The sequence below is a fragment of the Rhamphochromis longiceps genome, linkage group LG13 (assembly GCF_057381845.1).
Source record: "Rhamphochromis longiceps isolate RC_006_pf linkage group LG13, R_longiceps_female_GT1.1, whole genome shotgun sequence".
Taxonomy (NCBI): domain Eukaryota; kingdom Metazoa; phylum Chordata; class Actinopteri; order Cichliformes; family Cichlidae; genus Rhamphochromis; species Rhamphochromis longiceps.
This window is the reverse complement of record NC_140569.1, coordinates 635,853-658,869: the sequence shown is the minus strand read 5'-3', so window position 1 is coordinate 658,869 and position 23,017 is coordinate 635,853. Positions and strand designations below refer to the sequence as shown.

The 23,017-nt window shown below is 41.6% G+C and overlaps 1 protein-coding gene across 5 annotated transcripts in view; it reads left to right on the top strand.

Annotated features, from left to right (window-relative positions):
• Window positions 1–12,234, top strand: part of hspa12a (heat shock protein family A (Hsp70) member 12A) — a 71,918-nt gene extending 59,684 nt beyond the window's left edge. For 2 of the 5 annotated variants that reach the window (XM_085427909.1, XM_085427907.1), the window contains exons 8-12: window positions 2,302–2,391; window positions 3,895–3,999; window positions 4,077–4,335; window positions 6,208–6,311; window positions 8,135–12,234. In XM_085427909.1, coding sequence (XP_085284035.1) covers window positions 2,302–2,391; window positions 3,895–3,999; window positions 4,077–4,335; window positions 6,208–6,311; window positions 8,135–8,766 — 1,190 coding nt within the window. In that variant the 3' untranslated portion in view covers window positions 8,767–12,234. The remainder of the gene's footprint in view (window positions 1–2,301; window positions 2,392–3,894; window positions 4,000–4,076; window positions 4,336–6,207; window positions 6,312–8,134) is intronic. The other 3 variants (XM_085427910.1, XM_085427908.1, XM_085427911.1) reach the window with 2 other exon arrangements.
• The last annotated feature ends 10,783 nt before the right edge of the window (window positions 12,235–23,017 follow it).

Below are 23,017 nucleotides of genomic sequence, written 5' to 3'. Positions count from 1 at the left end.
AGTCCTCTTCACACACTGAGGTTAATTATGGAGTTCCACAGGGTTCAGTGCTAGGACCAATTCTGTTTACATTATACATGCTTCCCTTAGGCAGCATCATTAGAAGACATAGCATACATTTATATTACTGTGATCTCCTGGCTCTGTTTCAGCGTTTGTCTTTTTGACCTCGCCCCTCTTCCCCAGCTGGTTGTGTCAAATGAGCCTCATTCCCAAGCCTGGTCCTGTTTCTTCCCATTTGTAACACAAAAAGGACCCATCCACACAGTGCTGCAGGATGAGTGATTTTATTTACATGGTCTTTCTTTATAGCAGCTTTTCAGCTGCACATCTCTTTCTTCCAGGCCACGCCACCTTTTAAAACAGGAAAGTGTGATGGATGTCAGGTCTGCTGGCTGGCCTTTACACCTACTCATGTGCTAACTTTAGGCAGTCCTTGCTAAAGTCAGTTAAAAACATTTGTCAGAGCTGGGAACGCACTTAAATATTGCTCTAGGTCATGGGTTTCACACGATGTAATTATTATGTGTGAGCCGAATCTTCAGCCCTGCTGAGAATCCATGCAGGTTAGGGTGAGACTTTGACGGACACATCATGCAGCCAATCACATGCAAAGGCAGACTGGAATCATACCATTGTGTGAAAGAAGGAAGTGGGGCAGATATTCCAAAACAGCAGGTGTAGTGGTACAGGCCAGGTACACAGAGACACTGAGGCATTTAAACCCAAGTGGGTCGGGAAAAAGGCAACGAGCGAAAACATAAAGTGAGCGGAACCTGTCTGCATTTCAGTGACGTGGAGACTTGATCGAATCAGGAGCTAAAGTCATAACCATTTTTATTTTCAGCAATTTTCCATAATGGAGAACAAAAGGTTTGACAATTGTCCAGGCCTTAAACCTCAGCTTAACAAAGTAATTAAGCAATAAACAATTAACTTGTTGAACCTCCATTCCCCTTACCGGGGGTAAAAGGGAGAACAGCTGGTTTAACAGGATGTACAGATATTTAAACATAGATGTGTGGTATCCATGGAAACATCAGAATCTCAGCTAAAACCCCACAAAACCATGAAACAACCATGAAACAACAAAAACAGCTAAAACAGCAAACAAAGTTCAGGTAAACAGAGAAAAAGAGGATTTTCGCCCACAGAAAAGTCTTTAGTGGGACTGTCGGAACAGCTGTGACGTTTTCTCTAAACACTGTTTGAACCCCATAACACGGTGCATCAAAACTGGTCCACACATGACGGATCGGGACCCGGCACAGAGTGATATAGTATGCACGGTGACGTGCCTGGATGATCGCCATGAATTATACATCAGGGAAGCTGAATGGTCTAAGCTAAGTAGATGACACAACACAGAAGAGGGCCCCTGTAAAGGACCCTGCAGTCGGTTTGCTAAAGCTAAATGTGTGGTCGAGCAGAGAGAGCGCTCGGGTGGCCGCCCTGCTCCAGGGCCCGTCTTCTGTTGTCATTTGGAGGCAGTGCACAAAGTATGTGTTACTGCTGGTTTGCCACTCTTACTTGTGCTGCTATTGGTTATAACATACAAAAAGCTGGAGTGTAAGCAAGAGTTAAAAATCTGCATTTTCATGCTTTATTCTTTTATCGTCTTTCCGGCTCATTCCAAACCAAACATGTGGATGGACACATCTGTGGGACTTCAGATCCCAACTGCATGTCGCTGGCAGTGGATCAAGTTTGCGACTGCAAATGCTGATTGGTTGATAAGACCTAACCTCCCCATTATGCAACAATCACTGGTATGCAGCACCTGTAGTTCAGGGTTGGTGACATCACCAACACGCTGCAGACCGTCTGTGGTGATAATGGAAAATACATAAACAGAGTTAATCTGCAGACGAAAAGGGAGTTTTGCCTTCCCACTGTCGCCAAACTGCTTGCTCGTGGAGCGTTGTCCAATTGTTTGGGTTTTCTCTGTATTCTTGTAGGGTCGTTAACTTACAAGCTAAAGTGTCCTGAGGTGACTGTTGTGATTCGCATCTATATAAATAAGACTGAATAGATCCATTTTCCACTTAGATTCTGTGCATGACGTTGTATATCATGTTCTGTAGTGACTGTATGTATGTATGCCAACCAAATGACCCATTTAATAAGCATTTTAATGAAACTGTTCCTGAAAAGATCTCTATAGAGATCCTGCTCATAGTATGGATTCATCTCAGGCTGCTGCTTGTCTCACACTCCACTGTATATGAGCCCCACAACTTCTCATAGCAACGCTTCCTGCCTTGGTCAGACTCACCAGAACACTCTCTTTCTGTTAACAAGCAGCTAAGGAGCATGTACGGCGCAACCGGCAGAGTCGCACGTTTTTGGTGGAAAATGTCATAGGGGAGCTTTGGTCGGAGCTGGAAGAAGGTAGAGTCTCTCTCTTCTTTTACTCATCTGTTCTCTTTTACTTTAGGCTGCCTCCTTTGGCTCTTTCATGTACTGTCATCCTGTCATAGATTAAGAGATTATGATGCCGATTAAGAAACCAGCATCATAAACCTAATATTTAGAGAATTGGCACCAAACGTATAAAGAAATAAAAAAAACTCAAGTGTTCAGAAACACCGACATAGTTTAAGCATCGTTCAGCTGCTGGCTTGGCAGAAGGTAGGGCCACACATTTGATTTGGCAGTTTCTTACCCTTCTGACACAACCACAGCGGGGATGTGTGTCCAGCATGGAGCCAAATAACACTGATGCAGTTTGCTAAATAAGTTCATTTGATTGCACTAACTGGGAAAGGCTGGATCAGCCAGAGGGACGCATTGCTGTGGTTGGTTGTTATGTTGTTGGTCATATCAGAATAAACAGTCACCTGACAGGATATTACAGCCTCCCTATAAAATTAGTTTCTGTTCCTTCAACACACACATGTGGTTTTAGAGCCACTTTAAACTGAGCTCATTTATTTTACAAACCTTTCCTTTTAGGTGGGAAAAGAGCCCAGCTGAAGAGGTTTTAAGGCTTATTCGGGATACCCATCAGCGGCACATGTGCAGCTCTGCTAAATTAACACATAAACCATTTGACTGGTTAGCAAACAACCAATCACAGCACAAACCACTGGAAACCCTGCTTTACAGGCTTGATAGCTCATTAGCATCTCTGCTCTTGAACACTGGACAAATGCTTACCTGCAGCTGACAGTATCAGTCTGCTAAACGCCGTCCTGCTAGCGAGCTTTAATAACCACGGGAGCTGTGGTTTCTGTGCTGTTCCCATGTCACAGCCGAGTGGCTGTGCTGTTACACACCCTTCATCTTTAAAAGTTCTAACTAAAAATTGAAGACTGACTTTAATACAAAGACTATAATTATTGCTTTCAACATGGATACATATTAACTTTTTGTATCATATTTGATACATGAGTTTCTGAGACCTGCATCAACATGATCAATATTTGCCATCATTTCAAAATGTTATGGACAAAACTCTTTTTTTGTCTAAAATTAACATCGTTGTTATCAAACAGTTGTCAAAAACACTCAATGTATCAAATGCAATACAAAACATACACATAATAAAAATCTATCAAACACAACATGATAAAGCAATAAACACATTTTGTGGATTTTGTTATAAGGGTTCATAAACATCTCAGTTCTAAAAAATCTGAATTTTCTGGCTATTTTGTGATGGGTCTTACAGGGTTAATAGAGGCTATTAAACCTGTTAGCTCCACCTGTCCTGAGTGGTTTGCTTCCTTCTACACTGCCTTAGAACTGAGTTTACAAGGATCAGGTCAGCAGTGCTCTCTGTGGCCTCACTCCAGAAGCAGGAGTGCCAGACAAAGTCATGTTCCTGTAAACAACACAGTGCATGCACTTTGTCTCATGCCACGCTTCTCACCTGCTCACTTCTCTGCACAGGTGACCGATATGTGGTGGTGGACTGTGGTGGAGGAACAGTTGACCTGACTGTCCATCAGATCCGTCTTCCAGAAGGACATCTGAAAGAGCTCTACAAGGCTTCGGGTACAGCACGTGTAGCGTAACACTTTGCTAAAGCATCAGACCGTGTTCATGTGACTCACAGCTGTCTGTTTTCTCAGGTGGCCCCTATGGGTCCATTGGGATTGACTATGAATTTGAGAAGCTGCTGTGTAAGATCTTTGGCCAAGATTTCATTGACCAATTTAAGATAAAGAGGCCAGCTGCGTGGGTGGATCTGATGATTGCATTTGAGTCTCGAAAGAGAGCTGCAGCCCCTGACAGAACCAATCCTCTCAATATTAACCTGCCCTTCTCCTTCATTGACTACTACAAGAAGTTCAGGGGCCACAGTGTGGAACATGCTCTGCGCAAAAGCAAGTGAGTGTAAACAGAAAACCCAATCCTGGACTGACATGAGCGTCTCTATAATCCTGACACCAAAAAGATGCGCTCGTTTGCTTTTGATACAGATTTAATCTGAATTATATTGACTCTGTGATTTCATGTTGCAATATTTCTTGATCACATTTGATTCTGTACATGATCCAAAAGGTTGATTCTGTTCATCTGGACGTTTTCAGAAACGTTTCATTATCATCAGGGGGCTTCTTCAGTCTCAGCTGACTGCAGGTTTCCAACCTTATGAACAGGACATCAGGGGACATCTCCTAGCCCACTGATGAACAATGGGCTGGGAGGCCAGTTCCTCAGTACCATTCTAAACGCTAAGTCCAGATGAGCTGCCTTTTGGGATTTACTGACCTGGATGATTGAGCATCCATCAAGACAGATTAGGCACATATTAGTTTTTTTTAGCTTGTCAACATCTTGACTAAGATGAAATTTTAAAAGTGTGAAAAGTGTTTGTCCCCTTTATTCAGCTGAATTACTCTAGCAACCGCCAGGCCTGATTTCTGCCACACCTGTTCTCAATAAACCACTTAAATAGGACCTGCCTGACAAAGTGGAGTAGACCAAAAGATCCTCAAAAGCCAGACACCATGACGCAATCCAAGGAAACTCAGGGACAAATGAGAAACAAAGTAACTGAAATCTCTGTCTGCAAAATGTTATAAAGCCATTCTAAAGCTGTAGAACTCCAGCGAACCAAAAATGACAGATATTATCCACAAATGACGAAAACACGGAACAGTGGTGAACTTTCCCTGGAGTGGCTGGCCAACCAAAATGACCCCAAGAGCACAACAACAACTCTTGCAAGAGGTCACTGAACCCCAAAACAACATCCAAAGAACCACAGGGCTTACTTGCCTCAGTTAAGGTCAGAGTTCATGACTCCACCATAAGAAAGACACTGGGCAAAAAATGAGTTCCAAACCACTGCCGAGCAACAGGAACATAAAGACCCCTCTCAGTTTCTTGATCTTGAATCATCTTGATGAGTCCCAAGACTTTTGGGAAAAGCAACATGTTGCCAGCAGTAAAATAAGGTGGTGGTAGTGTGATGCTCTGGGGCCGTCCTGCTGCCTCAGGACCCAAAGACTTGCTGTGGTAAATGGAACCATAAATTCTGCCGTCTACCAAAACACCCTCAAGGAGACTGTCCAGCCATCAAGACCTCAAGCTGAAGCACACTTGGGTTCTGCAGCAGGACGATGATCCGCAACACACCAGCGGGTCCACCTCTGAATGTTTCAAGGAAAACAAGATGAAGACTTTGGAGTGGCCTAGTCAAAGTCCTGACCTGAATCTGATGGAGATGCTGTGACATGACCTTGACAAGGCGACCTCGACAACCCTCCACAGCACTGTAACAGCCAGTTAGCAGAAACGCTTGGTTGCAGTTGTTGCTGTCAGGGTGGCCTAATCACTTATTAGGTTTAGGGGGCAATTACTTTTTCATACTGCTGTAGCTAGTGGCTGTCTGTAGGCTGTGCTAACATGTTAAGAGCCTAAGAGATGCTTTCATTTTCTGGACCATCACCTGAAGCAAAAGTCTTTTTTTGATTTCTATCTCTGACTTGCATTAATAAACAGTTAAACTCTTGCATTTTTAGTCCCATTTGTAACAAACATGTTGTATCTGGATGAGAATAAAGTGAACAACAGTTCAGTTGTATCATTAGTTACATTTTGTGCTGTCATTTATAAATATGAGTCTTTGCCATTTTGTGAAATTTGACAGTTCAGTGATGTTTTGATTTGATAATTTATTGTAACTAACTAATGATCTGCCTGTGAACTGAAATGAATACAGTGTATGTAACAGATGTTCTCCTCTCTTTCCAGTGTGGACTTTGTGAAGTGGTCATCTCAGGGGATGCTGCGGATGAATCCAGATGCTATGAACTCCCTCTTTAAGCCCACCATAGACCACATCATCCAACATCTCAGTAAGCTACATTATAACACCTGCATAAACACATATCGCTCACCTTGATTGATTGATTGAATCTTTATTTTGAACATGTTGAAAAAGTATAAAAAAAAATAGAATTAAAAGAGACAAATGAACAAAGCAAACAAAAGGAAAACGAGCAACCACAACTCCAAATAACGTCCATGTTCAAAAAGTACCTTAGAGTCAAGCAAGTTGCAAAGTAAATAATAGTATTTGTATTGCTAATAATAATACATTAAAACTGCAATGCAACTTTTAAGACAACCTTTAGTCACTGTGCCACTACTCTCAAGTAACTAATGGGAAAAATGACCCTTACGTGTACAAAAGATCGTATAAGTATTGAACAATGAGTGTCAAAAATCTTCACTGGGATCAGTAACATTCTGTTCAATGTGTTGTTGTTGCTCAGTTTCAAACTGACAGGGTTGGTCACTCCCTAACTCCAGACAGCCTAGATCAGGGGTGGGCAACTCCAGGCCTCGAGTGCCGGTGTCCTGCAGGTTTTAGATGTGTCCTTGATCAAACACAGCTGATTCAAATGGCTAAATTATCTCCTCAACATGTCTTGAAGTTCTCCAGAGGCCTGGTAATGAACTAATCATTTGATTCAGGTGTGTTGACCCAGGGTGAGATCTAAAACCTGCAGGACACCGGCACTCGAGGCCTGGCGTTGCCTGGCCTAGATAATCCACAGTTTGCTCAACCACATGAAAGTAGGTCACATTTCTTAAGGATGGATGGGCCTGCTTCAATACAGATAGTGATTATAGCAATTTATTATAGCATAACATAAATAAAATAAAACCCCTGTTTTTCTGTGACATTTGTAACGCATTTGAAAACACTGCAAAGACAGTGCTACAACTGAATTTAATTCAGTTTAATGTATAAAGTGCTAACTCACATCAACAGCTGCCTCAAATTGTAAATATGTTACAGTAGTGGAGAGAAACCCAGCAGTTAGACAATCCTCCATGAGCAAGCATTTGGCATCAGTGGGAAGGAAAAACTTCCTTTAAACAGGAAGAAACCTGTGGCACATGCACTTGTATGTGAGGAGAACGAGTTTGAATTCAATTCTGGATTTAACAGGACGCCAAAGAAGAGAAGCTAACGTGGGAGAGACCTGCTCTCTGTCCGTTCATTAAGCCCCAAAGTGAGGAATCTAATAAACAATCTGCCTAATATCCATACGTTGTCTCAAGAAAGACATCAAAGGAAATCCACAAACCTTAATGAAGTTTAAACACCAAAACGGGTAATTGTATTCTTGCTCCCGTGTTAGAACCAATTTAAAATGAGTAAGTCCTGTTTTTTCAGCCTTGCGTGACAACTTCCTGCCATCATCGTGTGTATGAATCGCACTGATGAGCGAAAACACTGAGAGATAATAACATCGATTATCTGATTGGAAGGATTCTCTAGAAATGGGAAAGCATGAAGACTTTTACAAGAGGAAACCTGCTATGGCCAGATGATGAGGATCTGTAGAACAGCAAGGCCAAGCCTCATAAACCATGTTATTTTGGTGACAGGTTCAATTCGATTCATTTACATAACGCCAAATCACAACAGTTGCCTTGAGGTGCTTTATATTGAAAGGTTAACCCCGTGCAATACACAGAAAAGCCCAACAATCACATGAGCAACAGTGGGAGGAGAATAAGGCGTCCTTCAGAACCAGGCTCAGAGACTGGTGGTGGTCATAAAATTCAAATTCAGCTGTTTATCAGTGAAAGGAAGATATAAACAGCTGTGTATCAGTGCACTCACTGGGTATGAATAAAAGGCATTTCTGTGTTTCTCCTGCAGCTGAGCTCTTCGAGAAGCCAGAAGTCAGTGACATCAAGTTCCTGTTTTTAGTGGGAGGTTTTGCCGAGTCTCCCTTGCTGCAGCAAGCTGTCCAGAACATGCTTCAGGGCCGCAGCCGCATTATCATTCCCCATGACGTTGGCCTAACCATCCTGAAAGGCGCTGTTCTGTTTGGCCTGGACCCCAGTGTGATTAAAGTCCGCCGCTCGCCACTCACATACGGGGTTGGTGTCCTCAATCGTTTTGTGGAGGGGAAGCACCCACCGGAGAAGCTGCTAGTTAAAGATGGAACGCGCTGGTGCACGGATGTCTTCGACACCTTCATAGCTGCGGACCAGTCTGTGGCGCTTGGCGAGATGGTCAAGCGGAGCTACACGCCGGCTAAACCTTCCCAGCAGGTTATTGTCATCCATGTTTACTGCTCTGAGAAGGAGAATGCGAGCTTCATCAGCGAGCCCGGTGTCAGGAAGTGTGGGACACTGCGCTTAGACGTGAGCGGAACAGAAAGTACAGCGGCACGCCGAGAGATCCAGACGCTCATGCAGTTCGGCGACACGGAGATCCGAGCCATGGCAGTGGACGTGTCTACCGGACGCACTGTCAAAGCTAGCATTGATTTCCTAAGCCATTAAGTATCAAAAGAGAAGTCGTGCTCCAGTCCGGAGCTGTGGAGACGGACGCTAACAGCTTACACATACATACAAACACACACCTGTAGGGGCGTGTACCGGGAAGGTTCAGTCGCTCTTCATTTAAGCACTAAAGTGATGATGTGTGCAAACTTAACTTAAACTCAGACATTCAGCTTTAGAATCCGCGTATCATCGAGGTAAGAGAGGCACTAATGAGAGCTTAGTATGTTTTAGGTTCGTCACTTCACCACATCTGTCAGGTTTCGTGGATAAGCAGCATTCTAGTGGTCATTCCCTCCAAGGAAACCCCTGAACCCAGTGATGAGGCTTAAAAGCTCCTGACAGAAGCTTCTCCATACTTTAATCTATGTTATGCAGATCTACTGCCTCTGGCACAGAGAGGAACACATACGGTGAATTCATCTTTGTTTGTTGTTGTTCTGTTCTGAGACTATGAAAGGGTCAGTAAACATCCTCAGAAGAGCTACACAAAAATATCTTAATGTTCTTCTATATAAACTCATGTGATGTTAGTAGTTCTGCAATATTCAGCCCTTTGAATGGTTCCCTCGAGGGCAAAACACACAGTTTTCCTTATACATGGCCAGTCTGCCAAATGGACGACTTGCAGTCATCTTCCATTTGTGAGATTGCTAGCTTAAAAATAACTAGCATTACTATGTAAAAATGTTCAGCTATGGAGGATTGATGCAAAGTGTTAACGCTGTGACATCTTTGGGTAGCCGCTACAAGTGAAACCACGCTGACTCGCTAACATTTACCAAAACTAAAGTTACAAATATACACTATATCATTCTTAATGCGTTGAGAACGCACGCAAAAATATTAATTTGAGTCATTTTGCTCTTTTTTCCATTAATGGGAGATGTGAGAGTAGTTCATATTTTTAGATTGAATTCAGCTTCCAGCTGGGCGGACTCTCACTGTCAGGCTCATTCATTCATAGATTTCATTATTACAATCTATGAAACACGTGTTTTACATCCTGCATAGACATTTAATACTTACATACATAAGAGATCATATTTGTGCTTCGCCTGTAGCAACATACTTTATGTTTACAGCCTCATGTAGGGTTTGGTGCACTCATGGTAGTCACTGTACCATCTGTAGAAATATGGGTTTTTACTCAACCGAGGTTGCTGATTTTTTCAACTTTTATTAGCCTTTGTCCACCGCTGGAGTGGAAAGCTTCTTCTACCAGGAAAAACATGCTGTCCTCTTCATGCTTTGGTTTCATGATCAAGCCTTTAGACCCAGTACTACACAGACGAAGGGAACCCATGTAAAGGCTGAAGGTGTGGTGATTCTATTGCAACTACATTTATAGTAGTATATTTATAAAGTATATAGCCACTTTACCATTAGGCTGAATCATGCAAATGCACCAGCTTGGCCCTTTGATGTAATCCAGTGTTATATCTGATTCCAGTAATGTGAAATGTGCTGCAAGCTCAATCCTAAAGAAAGAACAACCATCAATCTGCTTAACTGTGGCCTTTATTAGTTTTTGCTTCTGATTATCAGCTGTGGAAAGAATGACCCCGCCCACTCGACCTCTTTGATTGCACGTATAAGGTGCAGCAGGCCAGTTGAGGCAAACAACAGTGTATTTATTTCTGTAAATACAGTATTTAAATATTGTACAGATTTTTAGCATTGTACGAGCAATTTCAAATCCAAGAGTGCATATGTCTGTGTTTTTGTGTACGTGCACATGAAGGAGAGAAGAAAGCTCATGTTCTGTCACATGGACATCCTCAACATTTCTTTCTCACCAGCCAGAACGTGAGAGTTAGAGGCTTTGTTGTGTTCCTTCAAAGACTGGATGCGTCACCTTACTGTCACTTTGCAATCACACAAAAAAGCTTGAATACCTTTGTCCTTAAAAATATTTCAGCCCGTAGGGTTGCATGGTTCCACGATCTGAATGTGCACGGCCCAGTTGGACCGCACACATTCAGATTCTCTTCATTAAAGTGTGAGGCACAGTCACCAATAATCATACAGGTAAAATCTCCAGATCTCCAAAAAAGTCTCAATCATGATAGTGCCTAGCATGAATAAATGTGATGTTCAAATTCTGTCACCGCCAAGAACATACAGTGCTTACTTTCACCTGCAGCTCGGTTCATAAAGACATCCGTTCGTCCCTGCAATGGAGGAAGATCCGTATTTGAATAAGCAGAAAACGATCGAATTGGAACGTGCAAAACCTGATTTCATAGCTTCGCCTGTTTTTGACTTAAGATTAATTTGTTGAAACGTCCATAAGATTCAGACGTTAACTGTTGGCCTTTCTAGTCTCAGTGTTGCACAGATGTAGGAGGCAGTCTGCCCTTTAACAGTCGTTGCATTAGGGCCACATTATTGTTTAAATTTCATACTTTGGAAAGTTACAAATACATACTTTAAGAAAAAGTACAAGTACTTTGACGTATACTCAGTATACATCAGCACCCCCAGGTGCCATCATTAGAGTGGCACCTGTGGAGCACACTGACAGTCAGCAGGAGATTTAGGAGGAAAAACACTCAGTCTCAGCTGCAACAAACTCCCTTAAATTATATAATCACACTTTTGAATTTCATTTTTTCACTGCCATGGTCCAGATATGCAGCAGTTATGAGTTATGTCTGAATTATTATGGATTTCCTTTGATCCTTTGTTTAAACTGTGAATTAAAGCTGGTCTCGCCTTTCAGTGTAAGTGTACAAAGCTGCACAAGCTCCAGTGCCCTCTGCTGTCTTCAGCACTCTTTCTGCGATGCACGTTTTGCATGTGTCACATAGGAATGGCTGCTATTACTAATACACAAAACCACGCTTAACTACTGATGTTTACTCTGGTAGTGTCCTCTTTTTGAGCTCTGGTGTTTGAGCTCAAGCGATGGCAGCTCATAACAAACATTACTGATAACTGAACTAATAACCTTTTATTTTACACGTCTCTGTGTTCACAAAGCATAAATGTAAGACTCTAATAGCACCGTGGTTTTCTTGTTTAACATTAGATGATTGCTATGTGTTTTGTACACCTTTGAGTGTTATGTGATGCACAGGGTACTGTTATGTAGCAGCTTTTTACCTAAAGCTATAACAAGATTAGCAAGATTTAGCTGACTAGCTGACTTTAGCTGACTTTATTCTTGGTGTGTGAAGCATCATTTTTGGTCAATGAGTGAATGATTTCAGGTTATTTGGATGTGATTTGAGTAGCACTCTAGTCAGCTTGCGTTGTCTTTAAGCATCTCCTTAAGACTCTAGAAAATCCAAGAATTCAGAAGATTTCGCAGCTAAAATCACAGAGCTTGTTGTAAGGATCACCTTAGCCACTCTGGAACGCAAAAACTAAGGAAACTTTATTGTTTAAGCAAAGACATTTTTATGTTTATTATTTTTCATGCAGTACTATGTGTATTTTACCAATGCCAGATATTCACTGTCACTAATAAAATGTTTATTTCAAATTGTTTGCTGTACTTTCTTCAGCTTAGTTAAAATGGGGTCATTTCATAGGTCTTAGTAGCAGAGCCAAGGCAACCAACAATTAAAATGTTAAAGTTACGCAAAGTGTGTTTATCTATGCTAACATGTGCAACCACAGCCTGCGTGTTACTTGTATGATTAGCTATCTAATTTTAGATTTAGACCTTTGTATTTCCTAACACACCGACCAACGCTTTAAGGTTTTATCAGCAGGTCTGTTAGAGCCAAGCTGACACAATCTGAAGAACAATGGCTACATGTTTGTGAAGCAACACTGCCACCAAGTGGCTCTAATGAGGAATGAGCTGGCTCTACCCTGGTTTTATTATTGTGAGACGTCAAGGACTCCACTTTTTTAAAAGAAAAAAAGTTTGCTCGTAGGACTAGCATGTTATTTTTGACATGAGTTCTCAAAGCACTGCAGACCTCATTTTAAAGGCTGCAAGTAATTTCCATTTTCATTGAATTTAGTTAATTATTTAGGAGATTATGTGGGAACTGCACCAGAAGTGGGAAGTTACAAATTAAAAATACTTTACTGTATTTAAGTGTAGGGGAAAGTGGTCTTGTTTCTGCAAAGCCATAGAGGAAATTGGTCATGTGACTGCACATTTTTGAAGAGTCAACCATTTTACTCATCCTGCAAGGAAGAGAGCCTCATTGCAACAAAGCCAAATCCTACGACTACGCTGGATTGGTTGAGATGGTTGATGGTTCCAACGGTGGTGCAAGTTTTTAAGGTCAAGTAGTAATAGGTCTGTGAATGGAAAGCCCAGCTTCACTTTCAAAGAAGATGATGATGGAGTCATCCCTAGTGTATAAAAACACTACCCACATCACAAAAACTTGGTGGTAGTGGGTAGCATCAAAGAGTGGGATGTTATGAAGTAGGCCAGATCTGTGAAGACAATTGCAGTTCATTTCGTCTTCATTTGAATTTCATTTTGTTCTGAACATGTGGCCGTGTGGCGCTAGGCCTTGTTTAATAAAATTGACTTTGGATGTGCTCATGTGGCGCAACTTGCTTTTATAACTTACCCCGCACTGGGGGCAAGGTGTGCCACAAGACCACTTTGTTTTGGATCCACAGTGATTGTTCCCAGGGATGCACAACATCCTGAAACATCCTGAAATATAAGTACATGTTTTAGTTGGAAGCATTACTGTCATGGCCTCACTGTAAGTAAAAACTGGCACAACTCACCCCACTCTCTCCTAATTTTAAAGGCTCTTTAATTTATTTGTCTGAGCCTTCTAATACTTAAAAGTATTTGTTGGGCAGGCAAAAAGTCACTGATTTTGATTCTAGCTAACAAATGTCCGGTTGGTTGGCCATCACCATTTTGTCCATCTGTAACTGGAAATCTCAAATTATCTTAGATGCTTGCTGGCATCTCCAATCAGGAATTCCCACACCCGCCGATCCAAAGTCCCCCCGCCCATTCCCCGCCCAGTACCTGTGTGCGGAAGGCACTGACGAAGATGAAGAATGGAAAGGCAACCGGACCAGATGACATCCCAGCCAAAATATGGAAGATGCGTTCCTAGCGGATCTCCTTAATCGTATTGCAGCCGAGAACAAGCCTTCCCAGGCCTGGACAACCAGCACCACCATGCCAATCTGGAAAGGCAAGGAGAATGTCAGCCAGTGCACCAACTATGCGTCGATTCGACTACTCTGTCATGCAATGAAAATCTTTGAGCGAATCCTGAATAAATGCCTTTGTGATATCGTTGAGCTTACCCCAAACCAGTGTGGATTTGTCAAGGGCTCCAGCACCACGGATGCCATTCATGCTGCTCGACTGCTTATGGAAAAGCACAGGGAGATGAACGGGATGGCGCATGTGGCATTCTTGGACCTGGAGAAAGCTTTCGACCACGTGCTTTCCAGCCTTATCTGGAAAGCACTTAGGTCACATAGCATCCCAGAAGAATAAGTGCAATGGATGCAGCTACTCTACCAAAATGTCACCAGCAAAGTCATATGCCCTGCAGGTACCTCGTCACCGTTTAGCATCACCATCGGCGTCCACCAAGGTTCAGCCCTGTCACCCCTGCTGTTCATCCTCTGCATGGACACAGCAACGGCCGACCTACAATCACGAATACACTGGAGCTTCCTTTACGCTGACGATGTTGCATTTGCTGACCCAGACCACCTGCCCCTCCAAGAGCAGTTGCAAGAGTAGAAGGACTGGCTGGAAGAAAGTGGAATGCACCTGAACACCAAGAAGATGGAGTACCTAAAATGTGGCCCTCGAACTCTGGGATTGATCCAGATCGATGGCCAGGAGTTAAAGAAGACCACTGAATACCTTGGTCTGTGTGGACAGTGAGACCCTCGCGGATGTGCAGCATGGCTTAAATGGCGTGAATCGACCTGCATCCTATGTTATCAGAGGATGCCCGAACACCTCAAAGCTAAGATCTAAAAGGCAGTCATATGGCCGGTGGCCCTATAGTAGCAGAATGCTGGCCAGCCACCAAGAAACATGAGCAGATCCTCACTGCTGTGGAGATGAAGATGCTCAGGTGGATGGTGGGCTTAACTTGCCTGGATTGTGTGGGGGAGATATCATCACCCCCACCTGAGATTGGGTACCACGCCCCAAGTGCAAGAGGAGAAGGATCATTGAGTGTGAGAGGAACTGACCTGAAAGGTAGGATCATGGCCAAGCTTGAAACCTGGACCCCCGTAGCCGGTTACCAAAACTGCGTGAAGTAATTCAATTCCATTCTATTTATACAGCACCAAATCACAATAACAGTCGCCTCAAGGCACTTTATATTGTACAGTAGATCATACAATAATGGATACAGAGAAATTCCCAACAATCATATGACCCCCTATGAGCAAGCACTTTGGCAACAGTGGGAAGGAAAAACTCCCTTTTAACAGGAAGAAACCTTCAGCAGAACCAGGCTCAGGGAGGGGCGGGGCCATCTGCTGTGATTGGTTGGGGTGAGAGAAGGAAGACAGGATAAAGACATGCTGTGGAAGAGAGACAGAGGTTAATAACAGATATGATTCAATGCAGAGAGGTCTGTTAATACATAGTGAGTGAGAAAGGTGACTGGAAAGGAAAAACCCAATGCATCATGGGAATCCCCGGCAGCCTACGTCTATTGCAGCATAACTAAGGGAGGATTCAGGGTCACCTGGTCCAGCCCTAACTATATGCTTTAGCAAAGAGGAAAGTTTGAAGCCTAATCTTGAAAGTAGAGATAGTGTCTGTCTCCTGAATCCAAACTGGAAGCTGGTTCCACAGAAGAGGGGCCTGAAAACTGAAGGCTCTGCCTCCCATTCTCCCATTCCCGATACTCTAGGAACAACAAGTAGGCCTGCAGTGCAAGAGCGAAGTGCTCTAATAGGGTACCCTCAGAAGGTCTGCTAGATGACGTTAATACAGCACTACGGACGATACCTACAGCTACCATTACCGAGACTAACAAGCTGATCTACAATATGGCAGCAGAGATCAGTGAGATGCTTGGCTACAAGTTGAATGGCCACAAGGGGCAGTACCCTCCATGGAGAAGGCTAGAGGCTAAGATCAAGGTAAGCTGCAACTAGGGCTGCCACGATTAGTCGACTAGTCACGATTATGTCGACTATTAAAATCGTCGACGACTAATAGTCGACGCATCGTTTGAAGCTTTGTAAGATCACAAAGGACGCAGGAATGAGTAGTAGGATTTAAGAGTGTAATAACGGACTGAAACAGAAGATGGCAGCACTGCATGTACAAGGATGCCAGCTGCCGTTAAACCCCGAAGAAGAAGAAGCTGTGTCCCAGAATTCATAGCGCAGCCCAGCGCAGTTGTCAACAATGGCGGCAGCTAGTTAGTTTTAATATTACTCTTATTATTCTTTCTGGGTCACAAAATAAACGTTTAACATATTTTCAGGCGAGAATGTAGCTGTGTAAACCTCAAATATCTGCTCAGTTTATCAGGACACCACATATTTTCAAAAGCGCTCCGACGTTTTCGGAGACGTCTGTTACCCACTAGCTCGATAGCTAGCCGGGGGCAAGGCTAACTAGAGCCGTGAGAACACCGGACTCCCGGCAAATCGTTTTCAAACCCACCGCCGTCTTTCGCTAGTCAGGTTAAACATATATATAAGTCACTTAGATAACTTAAAAATGTTATTGTTTGGCTTTCTTTAGTATTTTATTTGTTCCTGAGTAAATCGGTTTGGCTGAGATTAAAGTTATAGTTTTTGCACAGCTAAAACTGTCAAGCAGACAGCTGATTATCAGAAGTGTGAGACGCTGGAGAATTTACTCCGGTGTCCTGTTATATTTTAGAAAGCAAGGAGTTTATTAAACTTCACCGAAACAATCTGCAAATTTCATTAAAAATTAATAAACTACCATCTTGTCTTTATTTTTAGTTAGCACAAACACTTCAAGCTGTAAGCTAATGATAGTTATATAAGACCAGATGCTGCTGGTGCAATAAGCTGTACGCTGTACGTCCAATGGATGATGATCTGATTAGTCGACTAATCGCAAAAATAATCGGTGACTAGTCGACTATCAAAATAATCGTTTGTGGCAGCCCTAGCTGCAACCACCAAGTACCCGCAGAGGGTCAGCCAAGTCCTGAGCAGTCAGCTAAACGTTAACAATGAGATCCGGCCTATCAACACCTACGCCCTGCCCTGCCCGTGATCAGATACCCTGCTGAGATAATAAGCTGGTCAAAGGAGGAGATAGAAGCCACTGACATCAAGACCAGGAAGCGCCTGACCATGCATTTTTAAATACTTTTTTAAATCATAAAGTAACTATGAATCTAATGTAATGCTGTGTTTTTTATATTGTAAAATGTCCTGCAAAACAAACTGAAATATATTATGTTATTCAAAACACTCAGCAGTTCAGTGCGGGACAAATAGCTTTGCTTGCAGTACTGTGGTGAATTTACAGTAAAGCACTGTGTTGCACTGCTGCATAGTGGCTGTTGTGTTCATGGGCAGAGTTAGGTAACATCAAGTGTAGCAGAGATGAATTTAAACTAATGACGCTTAGATTAATTCACTGAATTCAGTGTGTGTGTGTGTGTGTGTGTGTGTGTGTGTGTGTGTGTGTGTGTGTGTGTGTGCATTCTTTGATATTGTTATGTTACAGTCTTAGAAATTAAGTTCAATTCAATTCAATTTTATTTATGTATTGCCAAATTACGACAACTGTCACCACAAGGCAAGATTGTATCTCTTTGTATCTTTTCATATGGCAAATCTATTCTAATCCAGTGTAATAATGTTGTGTTGCACTTACAGGATATGGAGGCTAAGATGTGGGCCAAATCTAACAGCCTAAACATTTTGTTAGCTAAAGGATTTCAACCTGCATACAACCATCTGAACCAAAACATTACAGTTCTCTGTACAGACCAAAGTGACTACACTGACATTTACACAATATCCACAGATGTGAGGAGCTCAGTATAAAGGCTCATGGGTGTATTTTCCGTTTTAATAAGAAAGACATGGTCGTAAGTAAATCTGACTGCTAAACAAGAAAGAACAAAACAAGCTGTTGTTTCTGCTGTGCTTTAAAGGTTACAAACCCCCATAGAGGAACCAATTTTCCATTAAATTCAGCTTTTTCTCTTTCAGTTCTCTTCAAACACCACCACCAGTGATTCACTCAGCTGAATATAAAACTAAACACAACCACTTATTCAGTAACCAGAACACATTTATGCAGAGTGTGTTATTCTTACACAAGTGCAGGTAGAGAGCTACTCGACCCTTTACAGGGCAAGGTTGTTTTTAGCTTGGGTATGGTGTTTGTGTGTGTGTGCCAGGGTCAGTAGAAGGGGCCTGTAGAGAAAGGGTGAGAGAGTTGGATAGGTGTGGCCAACTTCCCTCACGTAACAATGAAGCAGAGTAGTTGCTACAGCAATGTGGAGGGACCCAGACTCTCCAAATGGCCTTTTAGTTGCCAGCTTAGCTGCCCTCTCACTTATGCGTTCTCTTGCAGTTAATGGCAGAGTTCAGAGCAATATGACTAACCAATGAAATCACAGGACAATAACAGGCAGCTTGACACACGTGCTCGTTAATGATTCCTGTCATGAAAAAAAGACAGAATCTAAGTTCAACAACCTAATGGAAAATTTGTGTAACCTTCTTAAATTATCAGGAAGTTTTCACCTGTAAAGGAACCAAACACAGGCTCACTGAGGGAGAAAGACTGTGTTATTATCTATTAGAGAGCACCACAGGTCATGGTATTAAGAGGTGAACACAGATGAAGTGAAAAAGCACATACATCATATACTGATATTAATTATTTCACATAGTTACTGTTGGATTTATTAAGAAAAAACTGAATCAAGGTACATATATAGTTCAAAATTGTAAACAAGCTTCTGACAGGGTGCAATCTTCTTAGCTTGCTCTTTATTGGATAGACAGACAGGAAAGTGAGGAAGCAAAGGGTGCAGGTTAGACTCAAACCCAGGCCTCTACTTCATGCAGCATGTACTTGCCTGCTCGCCCACTGAGCTAAACTGGCACCTTCCAGTCTAAAATCGGTTGACATAATCACATGCATTGATTCTCCACAGTGTCACAAAGACATTTATTTGAATAATCTAATGTATACTATTTATTTTTTTCAATGACTTATCTGCACTTCAGGTTGACAGTGATCAGTAAAAATGTTTTTTCATGCTTCATGATTATATTACACACATAATGTGTAAATGTTATTTCCATTCTGTGACCTTCTCTATTGTTTAGATTGGCAGTAATCAGTGAAAATATTTCTTCAACAAGAACCAGCACTAGCAAACCTGGTCAGTTCTTGCAAAGCCTTTCCCTGTTTGTTGCCTAGCAACATGATCATCAGAAATTCTGAGGCTCTTAATATTTTCAGAGGCACTTATTTTGAACCCAATTTCAACCCAATGAATGAGGACAGAGCCTGCATTTCTATGGCTGGAGGTATGTAACAAGTGCATCTGTAGAATCTCATATTTTTTTTAAAAATGTAAAAAATAAAAATGCCAAAAGCCCTCATCTTCTCCTCCTCATGCGTGCCATCACAATCATCCCACAAAGCAGAAGTTTCATGTTAATTCTAATAAATTTTCTCATTCTTTCAAGCGCTTTAAGTGCTCAGAGTAGAAAAGCGTTACATAAGAAGCAGTCCATTTACCATTTGATTGATGTTATCTATACAATAAGCCAAGATTGCCCTCAATGAAATCTTGCATCAGTGTAGCAACATGATTGATCCATATGTTTTCCATTTTTACTCCTGATTGGTTCCTTTGGTGCAGGGGTGGGAAACCACCAGCTTTGCCCTTACCCCTGACTGTACTAACATTTATATAGTACATCACTAGTTTTACCATCCACTCAAAGCACTTTAGGAGGAAGCTGTTTTGCTTGAGTTCTGTGCCCCCTACTGGGCCTCGTGCACATTTGCTGAAGGTTTCCTGCAATTATCTGCTGCAATCCTCTTTGTTGCTCGTGCCTTTGAAAACATAGTCTCTGAAAACTTGTAAACTTTGGTATATAGAGTAATTTGTTAGTAATATTTTTAGATCTTGATTGATTTTCAAAACGTAATGATCATGAAACTGACCTCAGCCCATTGTTGGTCAGTGGTGCTAGCTCACAGCTATGACATTAGTAACCCCATACACCAACACTTTTATGAAACATGAGCTATCTTAGTTTTATATACACTGCACACACATATAATATTATATATTTCTGGTTTATATTATATTATATTATACTTGACATTGTTGAAATTAGTTACTTGTGTATCTTATTTCCTCTACACTCCACGTCTCTGTGTCATCCAGCACAGAGTGCAGACATCATTTTCATATTAATGATCATGAAACTGATCTTAGCCCATTGTTAGTCAGTGGTGAACATTTCACTCATTAAGCTCATAAGGTTGGAAACCTGCAGTCAACTAAGACTGAAGAAGTCACCTGATGATGATGAAACGCTATGTCCAGATGAAGAGAATGAACTTTCTGTGATACTTTTGTTTGTAGTGTGCACATGTCATAGGGTGCTGTGTATTAGTTGGAGGGACCAAAAATGCAGGATATCTTAGACAGAGGTAAATTCAAAATGCAGCTTTATTAGCTAGCACTGGGAAGCTTAGCAAAAACTCAAGGCAGAGTTACCTGAAGCTGACTGACTGAGAGACTGACACAGACACTGACAGACTGGAGCCCACACGACATGAAGAGTTATGATGATAATCTGATGAACAACAGAGGGAAATGGAGGACTCTAAAACACATGAGGTAAGTAGGGAGCTGGAACACAGAAATTTTATATATATCTTAGTTTATAAGAGGGTAGTACATACAAAAAGATGGACAGCTGTAGCGGTTGTATCTGATGTGTTTAACATGAAACAGGAAATGTTAATCTGGTTAGAATGAATCCCGGTGAGGGTGTCACCTGTTAATCACCTGTGTTAATCTGGTTGGACTGTCACACTGACAGTGTAGCACGAGCGGATTAAAGTGTGTGCTGTAGTTGTAGTGCTGACTATCCTCACATCATGTCAGAGTATGCATGCAGAATAATTATAGCAAAAACATTAACCGAACACTTTAACATTGTTGAAATTGCATACAGTGGCTTGCAAAAGTATTCAGCCCCCTTGAATATTCCCACATTTTGTCACATTACAGCCACAAACATGAATCAGTTTTATTGGAATTCCAGGTGAAAGACCAACACAAAGTGGTGCACACGTGAGAAGTGGAACGAAAATCAGACATGATTCCAAACATTTTTTACAAATAAATAACTGCAAACTCCAAAACACAACGGAAGTGCTCCAGGACGCTAGGGGCAGTGTTGAGCTTTTGTTACCTAGTAACTACACAAGCCAGGAAGCACTAATGACCGGATTTGGGGTCTGCAGCCTTAAAGGCCGCATTTTAAGGCCGATTTAAAGCTTTCATCCTTCCATAAGCAGGTCCTCTTAGCGTGGACCCTCATTTATAAACACAACTTCTCACCTCACAAATACCTTATCTGGAACAACAGAGATATTTTATAGAAAAATAAATCACTTTTCCTGGAAACTTGGGTCCACAATGGGATCCTATTGGTGGCTCAGCTGGTTAATAAAGAGGGACAACTACTTACATACGATGACTTTATTGCACTATATAATTTTCCAATCAGTGTTCAGGAATTCTCAATGGTGCTTGGTGCCATACCCTCAGGGACTTTAATGTTATATAAAAACACTGACAGCTCGATCTCTACCTCAGTCACTCTCCCTGATCCAGCTGAGTCACCAATAGGAAAAATCTGCTTTTCACAGGAACTTGGTAACAGCAATAAGAGAATACGTAGTTTATTCCAAGAAGATATCGTCTCTCTCCCATATATAATATCTTATTGGAACCGATATGTTCCAGATATCAAGTGGAAGACAGTTTGGATGGTCCCCCATAAATATTTGATTGTAAATAAGGTGAAAGAAGTCTCTTTTAAAATTCTACATAAATGTTATCCAGCCAGTCACTACATGGTCAAATTTAAAAGGGACATAAATACTAATTGTACTTTCTGTGGGGATCATCCAGAAACTGTGACACATCTTTTTTGGTACTGTTCTTTTACACAGAGATTCTGGAAAGAATTTAGCAGGTTTGTTATTGTCCATATTTTAAGGGAGTTTTCTTTACGATGGGAAAATGTTTTATTCTGTTTCTTTAAGTTCCCCAAGAAGTATGAGAAATGTTTTTTTATGATAAATTTGTTAATACTTTTAGCTAAAGTTTTTATCCATAAATGTAAGCTTACTAATAAAACACCATATTTCTTTCATTATTTTAAGGATGTGAAAATGTACATACAATCAATATCAGACTGCACCAACAAAAAGCCTCTCAAAACAATATATGTATGTGAATCTTATAATTGTTACCTTTTTCTTTTACCCTTGGCTTTTTGTGTTCATGTTCTGTTGTTTTGTATACTTCATCTGTTCGTATGTTGTATACTCATTGTTTGTTAAATAAAGTAAAAAATTTAAAAAAATATATATTTTTAAGGCCGATTATGTCACAGCGACACGACGAAGGCTGTCCCAATTCAAAGGCTGCTCGAAATGCGGCCCTCAAATGCGTCCTTAATTTCCCTGCCTTCATGGCCCAACATATCCCAGACTTCATAGCGCGGCGGTGGTGTGGATAATTTTGCCGAAAAAAAACGGCAGAAGCGGAGCGGACGAAGAGTAAGCTTTCAGAAGTAAGTACTGAATATTATGTCACTTATTTATGCGCAAATGTTTTTATAATGTAGAACATTAAAACATTACTGTTGGCCACATGTCGGGAAAGTTATGTGACATTAGCGATGTTTGTACTAACTTGGTTTTAAAGCCTTTACTTCAAAATATGCGCCGTTCAATAGCTGACTTTAATCTTACAGAGATTGTGATGATTTCATGGATAATTAAAGTCAGTCATATATCCACAAACACAACAAGCTGAAAGTCAGTGATGCTGCTCGGTTTGCAGTCCTGAACATCACGGCACAAGCAGGATCCACTGCACTGTTAATGTGAGCTATGTTATATTGCTGCCTCTGTTCGGTGGTGTCGAGCCAAACGGACTTTAACGTGTGTTTGAACGAGCTGACGGTTCACTCGTTAAGCTGAAAGAAAGATGCTTTAATCACAGCAGTCACACATGTGTCCACTGCACCATCTGGAACTCTT